We start from the raw sequence: 14,166 nt of genomic DNA on the forward strand, positions 1-14,166 counted from the left end.
AGCTGAAGATGTCTTTCTAACCCATTTCTTATATAGGAAGGACTTGCCTGTTTGCACGTACAACTTAAAGAACAACACAGGCATGAATTAGAATCCTTAAGATTTTCCCTTGCACTTCAATATAAGGAGGACCTACTGAAAATGAAGATGGATCTGTCAGACAAATATGTAACAGAAATTGAGGAAATGAAAAGAAAGCATTGTTTAGAACTTGAACAGCTCCGTGCCCAACTTTCAGAAGAACATATTAAAGGTAAGATGATCTGACAGACTGGGAAGTAAAGCGGTAAGCTGCTTCTGTGGCTTATATGTTTCGTTAAATATTTAAAGGCTTATCTGAAGAAGTTTTCAACTTGTTATTAGTTTACTCTAAACTATAGCCAACACTTAACACATGGTACTCCCTCGCATCGAGCACTTTACTTTCTGACTTTATGGGCATGTTGAGTTGTACTTCCAAATCTACTACAACTGTGGAGCAGTTGCTAAAAGGAGTTGGTTTCCATTCTTGATGCCTAGAAGGGCACTGTCAATTCCTGAATTACTATTTATTTGAAAATTTCTTAGTGTTGTCTCTCAGCTATGTGAAATGTCTCTTGTATTTGCATTAAATAAGTCAGTTCTCACTTTGTTCCATAGAGCAGACCCACTTTTGTTCTATGTTCCATGCCTCTTTTACAAGTGTTCCTTTTGTGGGTTTGATAGTGCTCTGCTCATTTAACATTAATATTTCTTTTTCCTCCCATGTTTGCCAACTAGTTGGCATACACATTGGGATGAATTTTTTTGAACAAAGAAGAAAGTATTTATGGGGAGCAGAATTTGTAATAGGTATCTTTTGCCGTAAGGCTCAGGTTAAAGTTCCTCATATGGCTAAATTTAATGAGACTTCCCATGTGATCATGGGTTGATTTAATTTCTTAACAGTTGCTGCTTTTCTTGGAATTGTAATTTAAAAGAAATATACTGCCTTGTATTGGTTCAATGTGAAATGCATATATTGTTGAGGTGCAGGTAAGAGATCATGGCAGTTCTTGGATCTGCACCCTCTTTCTGGGAGCACAGTATGATACACAAACATTTGAACTCATCATCCATAACTTAGCTATATAACATACATGGCTATAACTATATTCCACTGTATGTTGGTTAAAAGGATTAGTACAAGTTTTTTTTAATTTCCAGTTATATTTCTAATCTTCATTTATTTATTTTTAGTACTAGACAGTATATCAAAACTACTTAAATCAGAATGTTTAGAGATTTGTCCCATCTACTTTTTGGGGAAATGCCTTATGTAATTAGTATGGGCTAAAGAGGAGGTAAAACCTCCATAAATCTGCCATTACATTGTCCAAAAAGAAAGTCAGCTTCTGTGGTTGTTGCTCATAAGAGGGAGGTCGTGCCACAGGTTTCACGATGCTTCCCCATTATTCCGTGTGTGTTGATACTGATAAATTTCAAAGGTGGTGATAGAGCGGAACAGAGCACAAAATTATCCTGATAAGGGATTCTTGTTGGTCTGTAGTTAGTGTGGCTACTTATAAAGCGGAACATTGTCAGCTGTGCAGTTTATTTCTGTGCATTAATAGGACCTGTTAAAAGAAAATGAATTCCAGAATGTCATTTTTGTTTTGTTTGTTTTCTTTTCAGAAATCACCAAACTGCGCCTACAGAGCGCTCAAGATGCAGCACGTCAAGTTGAAATGGAGGTGGCTGAGCGAGTGTCTGTGCTGGAGGAAGAGCACAAAGCTAAGCTCGCTCTCCTCCATTCTGAGAAACAGCATATTGCAGAGCTTTTGGAAGAAATAAAGCATTTAAAGGAGGAGATTACTAAACAAAAAGATTTTTCTGTGCAGAATGAAAAGCATCTGAAAGAGGAAATGGAAAAGGTAATTCGTATTACAGTCTTGTTCTGTATAGAGTTGGGCAAGCTCAGATGTGTTGGGAAGGCCAAGGGAGATAGAAGTAGCACTTATCTTTGAATGCACCTAGTTTAGTGATAGTAGCTTCAGCTTTAAATGGGCTTGCGTGGATACACACAAATATTGAAATAGGAGTCAGAAGTTCAGAGCACTTTAGTGTTAAATGCTGAGTTTCTCTGCAGATGAACTTTTCTTTAAGAGCACAGATAGTGTGGGAAGGCAGGTGCTTCAAGGGTTGATCCAGTCCACCTTTTATATTCACGTGGGTCAAGCATACCTATACCACTCCAATACAGGCATGTACAAAAGGTCCTCATCCTGAACATCTCCCTGCAGCACACCCTAGTGTCCCGGTGTGAAAGTACCATGGTGCACTTGCATACTGTCATGTGGTAATGGAGAATTCAGCAGAAAGTACTGTGGCGGATGGAAAAAGTCCCTCTGCTGAATGGGTCCCCTCTAAGAAATTTATGGTTTTGATAGGACTGTCTTTCAAAGCAAATAACCAGAAATAATTTTTCAGACCATTTTTTGAGGGAAGAAGGAAGAATCAGAGAACAGATTTCTGCTTTTGCTTTGCTTTGGTGTAGCTCTTATACCTTCGCCGTCAAAGTCTTAGAGTTGAAAGGTTCATATCTGGCACCTTCTGTCTTACCTGTTAAATCAGCTGTCCCATCTGAGGATAAAATTAGATTGGATGTTCATTGTTTAATTTGTTCCAATATTTGAATGCTTCTGAGAATTAGATGGATGAAGCTCTCCATTTCTCAAGTCCTCCTTTCCTCCCTTTTTAAAGAGAGAGAGGTGTGTATCCTTCTCCAGACTTAAAAACTGGTGGAGACAGACAGAAAAAACAGTTGCAGACTGTTTGCAGATAACATGGAGACTCAGCTGAAGCTTCCAGTAGTGAAGTTTCCAGTACTACTAGTTTACTCCTGTCTCCTGCAGTATCTTGTTTGTGGCACTGCTGGCTCGGTAGAAGCATATACAGAATGAGGTGTTTGAAAAAAGCCTGTCCCACATGCAGATCCACTACCTGGAAACACATATTTTGTTTGCCTTCTGGTCTCTCGCTCTCAGAAACAGAGTGAACTGATTTCCTCAATTGCCTTTCTATTTCCAGTGCCTCCCCCCGCCCCCAGTTTTCATGGATTGTATGTTAATCAAAATCTGGGTTTCTTTGTGTTTCTTTCCTGCCCCTTCATTTAGGTTGTAGCATAAATGAATGCTTAAATATTTGTTCAGAACAAACCTTCCAAGTGAAAACTGAAGAGTATACTTCATACTGATGCTCCTATGCGATCTCATATTAGCTTCTTTTAATTTTCTTCCAAGAGGTGACCCTGTTGTTTCCTTAGTTTACTATTTATTTGTTTACCTGTTTACCTCTAGTGTATTCTTAGAGTATTTTTTTTTTCTTTTGTCATTGGCAATCATTTGGTGCTTTGGCTTTTCTGGTTTTATGCTAAATGCTTTTTGTGTTGCTTTTATGCTATGTATGAGATCATTGTCTTGGACACTGCATGGGAAATACCACTGGAATGTATAAGGAGAAGAGAGGTTTAAAAGCGATTTTTAATCATGCCTGATATAAATACCTAAGGTGCCCTTAGCTTTGTAAGTTGAAGTCCCGAAATGAAGAAGAGTGTCCCCAAGAAAAAAGAGAGAGTACTATATTAATTCTAGAATTTTCCCTTAATTTTTTATCTTCCTTACCCCAATTAATTCTTAATAGTGCGTTGAATTCAAGTACCTATAAATTGACGTTTCAGCCTTACTTTATTTTGGAAGGGTGTCGTCACTGCAAGAATTTAATCTCTCCAAGATCTTGAATGCCTGAGAATGTTCACTTCACACGCTTCAGTTTGGTTTTAGTATTTTATGCATTTTTTCATAACTGTGTTCACAGGTGAAAAATAAAATTGCTGAGGATCACAAGAATAAATTAAGGGAAGCCAGAGAAGAAGTCCAGAAAATGGAGACTATGTACAAAGAAAAAGAGAAGATATGGAAATGCGAAAGTGAGGACCAGAGAATCCAAGCAGAAGAGAAGTTATCGTTGTTGCGTATAGAACTGAAAAATAGAGCGGAATATGAGAAGCAGAATTTACAAAAGGAGTTTGAACTTCGTGAAGCTGAAATGAATCAGCTTCAAGATCACCAAGCTGCCAAAATTCTAGAATTGGAGAAGTTGGTAAAAGAGCAGCAAAACAACTTGCAGCAACTAGAGGACAGCCTTGCAAATGCCCAGGCACAGGCTATGCAGAAATCTCGGGAGCAATATGAGAGTGACCTGCAGGCAGCCAAAGTGCTCATGGCAAATGAAATGGAAAAGGCCACACTTTGTCTGCAGGAAGAATGCACGCTGAAACTTCTGGAAGCACAAAACAAGTAAGTCCTGAGTATTGGATCACTTTTACTTACCAGTTCAGTCGTTGTTATGGTTACTTTTTCTTATTTTATACTTAATGAGTCGTAGTGATTTGTCACTTGATGGCACCAGCTAATTTATACGTGTAAAGCTTACTCTCCCAAGGAGCAGTAATGCTGTCCATTATGGTTTACTATAGAATTTTGCTTCATTTAAATGCATTTAATCTAGTCTAGCAAATCAAATGAAGTGCAGTCGGGTTCTGCCTGTTACAGTTACGATTTTCAGCTGTGCGTTGTATTCTTATACCAGCCTTAGAGGAGGGGAAGTGTTACAGGGCATGTAAGTGGAAAAATTTTCTAAATTTTTTTAAGAGTTTTCAAATAAATCAAATGAATTTGAGCAAGTTTTTCCTGGTGAGTGAAGCTTGTGTTATCCACTGAATGCTGAGATTGATGGGCTTCATATGGTATTCTTAAGTTCTAGTTAGACATGAAGGCTGTAACTGCTCAGTTTTTCCTCCCCTTTGTACCCTCATTGTTTTAGTGTATTAAAAGAAATTTTCAAACAATTACATGTTTGTATTTGCATGCATTGCTTCGAATTTATCCCTTCTTTCCTCCCCAAGCATACGCTCATAGAACAAGATTGGGGAAATAATCAGTAAGAAAATGCTGAAAGCAGGAACTTAGCCTTTAAATAACCAATCACTTTTTAATTAATGGTGTTTGTATCCAAAAATACTATAGTTAATGATTACAGTAAATTGCAGCATTTCAGATACTAAATCTGCATCAAGTTTTAAGCAGACCTCAGAGATGAGATGAGGTTGGAGGAGCCCCCAAGTATCCCACATACACTTCCATGGTGGTTTTATGTCTCAGTTTTAACCAGATGTTTTTAGAGATGTTTCTTATGGCAGGTCATTTACTTGCAGACAACACATTCAAGATGCAGACAACGTATATACTATGTCCTAGATGCTTTCATAGGGCAGTATTTTCTAAAAGAGAGAATGATGTTTGTATGTTGCTCTGTATTAGTGAGTAATTTAATAGGGGTTCCAGTCTACCTAGTAATAACCAGATACTACCAAGTGACATTCCGTAAACCTGTAATTATGTGACTATGAAATCATCTTTGTGGCTTGCTTTGAATTAGTTCTGTATTTGAAACATAAAGTAAAATTTGTGGAGGCTAAGTAAGGCGTACTTATTTTTCTTTGGTTTTCATTCATTATTTCAATTATTATTTTTTAAAGTGTCTTTTTGACAATATTGTCTTAACTTTCTTGAAAATAATATAGGTTTATGGAGGAACACAAAGCTATGACTCAGAAATTCACAACTGAGCAAGAGATTCTTCTCCAAGAGCTGAAAAAGAAACATGTCGATGAGCTGGAGCTCCAAAGTCAGCAGTTACAGGAGAAGCATAAGCAGCAAATTTTGTCTCTTACAGCTGAGTTTCAGGCAAAGCACCAAGCTGAAATTGAGACACTTAAATCTACACTAGAAAGTAAACAGCAGATTCAGCTTGAAGCGCGTGTTGCTGAACTACAGGCAAAGCATCAGGCACAAACTGATGAGCTGGAGGCTAAACACTTATCAAATCTGGATTCCTTGGAGTCGTCCTACCTATCTGAAATTCAGAATATAAGAGATGAACACAGTCAGGCTCTTGAGAAGCTACAGCTGCAGCACACAGAACAGCTCCATGAAAAGGATAAAATGGATCAAGCACGCTTGGTTCAGGAGATAGAGATGTTGAAATTAAAGCATGCTGAAGAACTTCAGCTTTCCCAAAATAATTTGAAAATTGAGCTAGCTACTGTTCATATGGAAAAACTTAAAGCCATGGCTCTTGAAGCAGAAGCAGTTCATAAGGTGAGTCAGAAAGAAAACTTTGCATAGAAGGTGAAACTTCATGGTACATTGTGTGGGATCACCTTTTCCCTTGTTCTTGGGGTGTATTTATACAACCTCCTTTGTGCCAGCACTTACACTTGTGTGTGGCCATATTGTGAGCCGAAATAGGAAACTGAAGCTGGAAATTAAGTCCATCTGTCGCTTCCCCCTCCCCTGGATGCTCGGGCTGATGAGTTTTCTATCTCAGTGTGTGGAAAAGGTACAAATGAAGTAAATATTTTTAAGATAATTCAGTTTGGAAGGTTTCCATTTTGTGGCTCAGGGTTTCTCTGCTTAAGAGTTACCATATAATTCTTCAGAAGTGATTAGAACAAAGTAAATGTAATTCTGTAGGTTAAGCTACATCTCTAGGAATCCAAAGATCTTCCCTAGTAGCACATTCTGGAGGAGAAGAATGGAAGAAAGGTATTTCTAAAGGTCCCAGATGAGATTTTGGGAGCAAGTCGTGGGTGAGTGGACCTTGTCTTAGGGTGTTTAACAGAAGTCCATAGCTCTTGATAGGGCAGAGGTGTGAGCTCTTCTAGAGTTCAGATGGGTAAAAAATGATCCCAAGACTTCTCCAAGTCAAAGGAGTAAGAAGGCTTAGCTCCTGACTGAAACTTTAGAGCCTCCCAGAGAGATGTACTGTTTTTCAGACTTGTCTGTCACCATGCCCACTTCCCAAACTTACGATTATATATGGTTCCTGTGTCCCCAAAGGCTGAGAGGAAGATTGTGTAGGGGGAAAGATGGGTGTTTTTTTTCTGTCCTATATTTGTTAACTAATCTTAAATCTGCATTTTGATTGTTCTTGAGTGTAAAGAACTTCAAAAAGAAAAAGAGTTGAAGATTGTGTTGATGGGGAATGCTGTCGTGGATAGAGGAAAAAGTAGGGGATTTACAAAACTTTTATTAGATACAAAAAAATAAACCCATTCCAATGATACAGAGAGTGTGTATGTATGTGTGCTCATCATTCATGAGGCAATATTGTTCCTGTTTGCTTAAGAAGCTTTGATACAGCAGGACATGTGCTTTACAGATGGGTTACAGAAATATTTGTACTTACTTTTTTTCCCCCTCTCCTTTTTTAATGAATGCTTACACAGGTTGATTTGAACACAGCTCTTCAAAATCAAAGAAGGTTGCTGGAAGAAGAGAAACGTCTGGCCCTAGATGTGTTACGTGAGGAAGTATTGTATATGGAGGAAAAGCATAGAAAAGCACTTAAAGAACTTCAGGACCTTCATGAGGCAGAAATTAAGAAACATAAAGAAGAATACTCCAGGGAGCTGGAAACAGAATTGGGGAAACTAAAAGCACAGCATGAACGTGAGCAAGAGGTCAGAATGTTGCTAATACCTAAATCCAAAACAACCCATACTGTAACCTAAAGTAAATTCAGTTTTATTAACCTTAGAAGTAAGGTTGTATATCTAGATGCTTTTTGGATTTTTTTTTTAATAGTGCCAGTACGTAAGAGGAGATAAAGTTAACATTTTTAAGCCTTGCTTTATCTAAAAGAGCTTAAGAGAATTCATATATATGTGTTATCCTGAATTTTTAAAATTTAAATCCATGTTTGCAGTGCTGTCTTTATTGGTGCAGGAGGGGAGGGGAGAAGTGGGCTTGCTTTCTTCTGAGTTCCTGCTGTATTTAATTAAAAATTTTAAAGCTGCCATTTTGATAGAAAACTAATAGGTAATAGATAAGGTCATTAACCATTTGTGGAAAGTAACTGCTCAATTCAAGGTTTTATAAGTGAACAACCTGTACTGGCATTGATTTCTTCTTTTCTTAGAGAAATTACAGTAGGTAATACTTTTCCAAATATGTTTTCTCAGTGAGGTTTGGAAGTCTTCCTAGTTGCCCTTAAAGCTTTACCATTTCTTCTTGTTGGGAGTGTTAATGTGTAAGCTTGGTGATAGTGAAGGCTAAAAATTTCATCTACACTTAAGTTCTCTTTAAACATTGAAATGGAATAAATAAATGGAAATATTTATTCAGTCTTGTATACAATCTGACTTCTGTTGATGCAAGCAGCCACAAGTGATTAAGACTTTTCACTTTTCTATATTATGTATTACATTAGAAGTCACAAACAAAATGAGCTTTATCCAGCTAAAACCAAACAACATATGTCATATTAAAATATAACTTTTGCTTTTTCACTTACTAATTTGAAAATTGGGTAGTGTGCTAAATAACTCCCTCATCACTGGTGCACCTTTGTTTTACTTGGTGCACCTCAAAAAACATTTAGGTTTGAGGAGATCCCCTGTGTTCTTTTTGGACTGTCAGGCCTTGGAGCTGGTAGTTGTTCCCAGCTGGCTGGAGTGCATTGCAAACTCTTTACTTTTGGAAGAATAGCTTGCCTGGGAAGTTAGTTTTGTGGGAAATTCTCGTGATTATTAGAATTTTAAGCCCTTCATCCTAGAAACAGGATGTCTCTCTGTTCAGATGACTACAGTGACTCTTTTTAGAGAAGATAATAGAAAAAAAACAACAAATGAACAAAAACCCCCCAACCTTTCTCTGATATTTTTGATGGACTTCTTTGTTGTATCTCATAGGATAATTACATTAAATATAACTGCGTAATGTTTAATCCCATTTGAACAAGATAAATCACATCTTAACAAAATATGCTCTCCCGGTGTTTCTCTCCCTCTCTTTCTTCCTTATTTCTTTGAATTTCGCTTAGACAAATGTCTATTGGAAAGAACAAGTAGGGAGTACTCTGTTAGTCTGACCTGATGGTCTCATGAATATAAAAGATACTTGATACCTCATCTATTGCTTCTTATCTATTTTTATGAACTTGCTTTTTTCTATACTCAGCATGATGATAGATAGCAGTGCTGTATGACCTTGAGGATTGGAGAGAACTATTGTGAAAATACTCTGAAGAATTTGGCTGAGCTTGATGGTTTCATTTTGGTTTGGTTTTATTTTTTCCTTCATTATAACACTACGGCTAAAATATTTTATATTACTTGTCTGCAGATGTATGCTTCTGCATCAGCCACTGAAGTAGAAAGTGTGCGAACAGCTCTTCTGGCTCAATTTGAGGAGGTAAAATTGAAGCAGCAGCTTCAGTTCCAGGAAGAGATTGAGCTGCTGAAGTGTCAGTCGGAGGTGCTGCTTGAGCAGCAGATTGCACAGCTGAAGGTAGGGTCTGATTAAAATGAACTTCAGAGCATGCACTGGTAGCGTGTTTTACTGAAAAAGCAGAACTGGAAGCAATGCAGTGTTCTGTAAGCAGTTACGGTGTTTACTACAGGGTTCTGTTAAAATCCTGAAGTAGGTGTGAAGCGGTGTCCTTCACACAAAACCAAAAAAAAATCAGTGGAAAGTATTTACTCTAAGCAACAGTCCTTGTGTACATTTATGTTCAGTTTGTCATTTGAAACTTTTTCTTCTTGGTGTCTTCAGAGACTATGCCCTTGGCCTATCATGCCTTGTCTACTGCGCTTGTGCATATATTGCAAAAAATGTTCAGCGTTACCTAAGCTTTTACCAAGTGTGTGATGACAGTGAGCACTTTGTGCATGAGATTTTTTTGTAGTTGTTCTTAGTTTCTGCTTTCTTGGGTTCATCATTTGAGTTCCAAACTTTCATCTTGATGATCATCTTCAAGGTGCTTATCCCTGAAAATTATCTTTGTTTGGCCTTGTGTACGATGTGGTAATTGCCTATCATCTTCTGAGCCTTGCACAAAATGCCTTCATTGGTTAGGTGATGAGCAAGTGTCAAGCTATTAAATGAATGGAGAAGACTCATCCTGTGTCAGAAGAGAGAGGGAAACTCACCAACACACTGAGAGCGGTGCTTACATTCATCTCAGTGTTATCACTGTACTGAGCATGTGTTGAGGTCAACTTGTTGAGCACAAATAACTTAGATTAGATGAAGTACCACCTTCCTTATTTGCTTCTCCTTGGGAGATTTCGACAGATCCTTACTGTTCCTGTCAGTGCTCAGGCTTGAGGTGGGATTCTTCCTAACAGTTGCACAAACCTCTAGAACTGGTTGCTGTAGATGTGCAGAAAATGTCTCCTATTTCTTGCCTCTGGCCCACTGTGGAGTCCTGGTCATTCTTTGACCTCTCTCTACCTGGTGCAGCTGTCTTTTGAAACAGAGGACACAAGTGTATCCTGAAAAGCTGCTGGAGACATATTTGGCGTTGCTGTCCTCAGCTGAACCCCAGCCTTCAGTCCACAGAAACTGGAAGTGGACTGACTGTTATGCATATACCCCAGAAGTGATTCCTGCTTTTCTCCCTCTTGCCTGGGCACTTTAGTTACTGAGTAGGGACACCAGAAATCTCTCTTTTCATTGAAATTTTGCCAGGGGTAATTCTACTGCTAGTACAGCTGTCTTTGTGGGGTTTTTTTTCTCATTAACTTGACGACCGGTGTTTTGTCCCAGAAAAGACTGACTGGATCTCTTCGCAATGTCAGGCTGAGCTGCATCATGGTTTGTTAAAGGCTTTTACAATGAGCCTTCCCCTTCCTACTTCCCCCATGCTCATTTATGGGATGATCTTCATGCCAGACAGTTTCCTTGCTATCTTCCCCCTGCCTCCCCTAGCAGTTTTTAGGTATTCAGAGTTCCTTTCTACAGTCTGACATACTCTTTTAGTGGATGCACTGCTTCTAAGAATAGGCAGGCTGTTTCAGAGACTTCGTCCACATGTGCAATCCCAAGCACGAATACAGACTGGGCGGAGAATGGATTGAGAGCAGCCCTGAGGAGAAGGACTTGGGGGTGACCGCTGACGAGAAGCTCACCATGAGCCGGCAATGTGCGCTTGCAGCCCAGAAGGCCAACCGTATCCTGGGCTGCATCACAAGCAGCGTGGCCAGCAGGTCGAGGGAGGGGGTTCTGCCCCTCTACTCTGTTCTCGTGAGACCCCACCTGCAGTGCTGCATCCAGCTCTGGGGACCCCAGCAGAAGGACATGGAGCTGTTGGAGCGAGTACAGAGGAGGCCACGAAGACGATCAGAGGGCTGGAGCACCTCTCCTATGAAGACAGGCTGAGAGAGTTGAGGTTATTCAGCCTGGAGAAGAGAAGGTTCCAGGGAGACCTTCTAGCAGCCTTTCAGTGCTTGAAGGGGCTACAGGAAAGCTAGAGAGGGGCTTTTTACAAGGGCATGGAGTGATATGGGGGATGGTTTTAAACTGAAAGAGGGGAGATTTGGATTAGATATTAGGAAGAGATTCTTTCCTGTGAGGGTGGTGAGACACTGGCCCAGGTTGCCCACAGAAGCTGTGGCTGCCCCCTCCCTGGCAGTGTTCAAGGCCAGGTTGGATGGGACCCTGAGCAACCTGGTCTAGTGGAAGGTGTCCCTGCCCATGGCAGGGGAGTTGGACCTGGATGATCTTTAAGGTCCCTTCAAACCCAAACCATTCTGTGATTCTATGTATGATTCTATAAGTTTACTGTACTGGTTGAGGAAAGTCCTCATACTCCTTTGTCTCTGTTCATTTGTATCTTGCTAACTGCTAGGCACTCTGCTGTTTGAGTTTACTCAGTGCAAGGACTGACTGAGTCTTCCACAAAGGATCCAGAACAGCTCAGGAGACTGCATATGTTCTGCTCTGAAGTCTTATTCCATGTGCTGGGGAAAAAGTGTTTTCTTGACTTACCAATAAAAAGGCAGCTGTCACTTTGGAGTGTATTGGTGTTCATAGATCAAATTGCATGGGTTTTTTTATGCTGTGATCAAGACTACTCACTTCCCAATTCTGGTGTTGCAGAAACAATTACTAATCAGAGTTCCTTTTAGCATCTTTGGGAAGGGATCCCAGGACCCTTTTACCCCCCCTTATTTGCTGATGCAGGAGTGGGGGATGTCTAATAATCCCTTCCTTTAGAGTGCTTTAGAGCACTCTGAGGTAAGTGAGATCCAATTTCGTAGCTTCTAGATCATTTAGCCATGTAAATCTACGTTGTAGATTTTGTTTGTTCTGATAAATCACTCCTCCCATGTGGAACTCGGTACTATGCATGTTGCAGTTGGTGAAAGTGGCTTCTGTCTGTCTCTGTCTTGACTTATCCATCTGTTTTCTGTTCCTCATCACTGTCTCAGCAGTCTGAAATGACCCAGGTCTCAGTGAGCGCATTCAGATAGTTCATTTACCTCCTTAACTATTTGTAAATCATAATTTCGGCATAATTTTGATTGGGGGTGTTAACTGTGTAAGTTACTGCTAGTTAATCTAAGAGGTAAGGTGTGTACACTTGAAGAAAAAAAAGAAGGGGGGAGGGTTTTGGTTGTGGGTTTTTTGGTTTGGTTTTGTTTTTGTTTTTTTTTTCTCTCTCTCTGTAAATTAAAGTGTGTGTGATTTATGCAGGATGAATTTGAAGCTGAAAAAAAGGCATCACTACATGACAAGGAGCAGATGTTGATTCAGGAGATGGAGAAGGCACAGGCTGCTCACCAAAAGGAGCAGGAGATGTTATCAGCCCAGCTACAGGAAAAAGCAGCAATAATTATCCAGGTGCGTGGAAAATATTTTAAGCCTAGATTTTAAATGCACTTCTGTGATTGTATTTTTAGCACAGTGCCCTCACCTTTCTCAAGATGTATATAGAGGGACTGTGCGTATAATTCTTGTGATCACTAGTTTTCAAGGTGTAATGTATGGTGGGCTCTGTCTCTTAGTTGGAGTGCTACAGCAGTAACATGGATAGCATGGGTAGCAGCTTGAAAACTGGTCTTCAGCCATTTCTCAGGGAGATTAACACTGCTTTGTAAGAGAAGGTTGGATGTTTGCCTTTTTTGTTGTCTGTGTATTAAATGCTGTCTATATCACGTTTTTTTGTCAAGAAGATAGTGCTCTAGTAGCTTTTGTTAGACCAACTGACCTATAGCTTGGAGGAAGTAAGAGAGGCAAATGGGAAGTTTGGATCTGGAAGTGGCAAAGATAACATTAATTTGCCAAACAAAATTTAATGCCTCCTGTAAAGCAAATATCTAAGCTGAATCTAGGTTGCCCAGAAAGTTTTAGAGAGAGAGAAACAGCTTGAAAAAGGTGTCTCTTTTAATTGGGAAGTTTAGAAATGTCAAGTTCTTTTTCAGTGATTAAAGTAATAGCTTTAAGTTTTCAAAATAGACTATAAAACAAAATAAAACATTCATGTCTTCTCTCACATGTTCAGGAAGCTCGGACCAGAGTATATGGTAGATGGGACTGTTCTGTTAGGCCTTTATGTTTTGTGGGAAAACAGGGAGCAACATGAAGAATTTCCTCTACTGGAAGAAATACATTATTGTTTTCTGCTCTTCATGCAGGATTTGATGAGGGGTGAGAAAGTTGGCAGGGGAGTAAAATGCTTTTCTTTCCTTGCAGTTTCCTCCAAAATAGGTATTTTGACTAATTAGTTGGCTTACTTTTGAGACAGAGTTTCTAACAACATAATACTGATTTGTTTGGCAGCAAAATCTGGGGACCTGGGGTGGGTATATACATACATATACCTAATTTAAAATATAAATATATAAATATATATATATATATATATAAAAATAAAAATGGGATGGAAGTGTCGTCTGAACATATAAATGCAAGGAGAGAAGACATTTTTCTAGAAAATTGTTTTCAGGCAGAACTTATAAAGCAAAGAAGAAAGTTGGCCAGCCCTGATGATACTGGACCAAGTTGCTGTTCAGGTTTGTGCGCTACAGTGTCAAAAATCTATGCTAGGACATTGCTTTGTGTCTTTGAGGCGTAATAATGAAAGCAAACTAAGAGCAAACCAAATTATGACACAGAGTTTTCATAAGCTTTTTGCATTGCTTGTATGCACTGAATCTGAATACAAGGCAGCTCCCTGAAGCAAAATCGATGTCAGAAAAGAACAACTAAAAAAAAAAACCAAAACATTCATTTTTAGTCTTTCTGCTGTCCTTCATTTCTAGTACTCATGGAAGCAAATTTGTGTAACAGCAGACGATGA

The 14,166-nt window shown here is 39.2% G+C and overlaps 1 protein-coding gene across 13 annotated transcripts in view; it reads left to right on the top strand.

Moving 5' to 3' along the window:
* PCNT (pericentrin) overlaps window positions 1-14,166 on the top strand; it is a 101,231-nt gene that overhangs the window by 29,679 nt on the left and 57,386 nt on the right. For all 13 annotated transcript variants that reach the window (XM_068408016.1, XM_068408019.1, XM_068408017.1 and 10 more), the window contains 7 exons: window positions 37-253; window positions 1,654-1,892; window positions 3,835-4,316; window positions 5,603-6,179; window positions 7,310-7,543; window positions 9,207-9,371; window positions 12,561-12,707. In XM_068408016.1, coding sequence (XP_068264117.1) covers window positions 37-253; window positions 1,654-1,892; window positions 3,835-4,316; window positions 5,603-6,179; window positions 7,310-7,543; window positions 9,207-9,371; window positions 12,561-12,707 — 2,061 coding nt within the window. The remainder of the gene's footprint in view (window positions 1-36; window positions 254-1,653; window positions 1,893-3,834; window positions 4,317-5,602; window positions 6,180-7,309; window positions 7,544-9,206; window positions 9,372-12,560; window positions 12,708-14,166) is intronic.

The sequence above is a fragment of the Nyctibius grandis genome, chromosome 9, assembly GCF_013368605.1.
Source record: "Nyctibius grandis isolate bNycGra1 chromosome 9, bNycGra1.pri, whole genome shotgun sequence".
Classification (NCBI taxonomy): domain Eukaryota; kingdom Metazoa; phylum Chordata; class Aves; order Nyctibiiformes; family Nyctibiidae; genus Nyctibius; species Nyctibius grandis.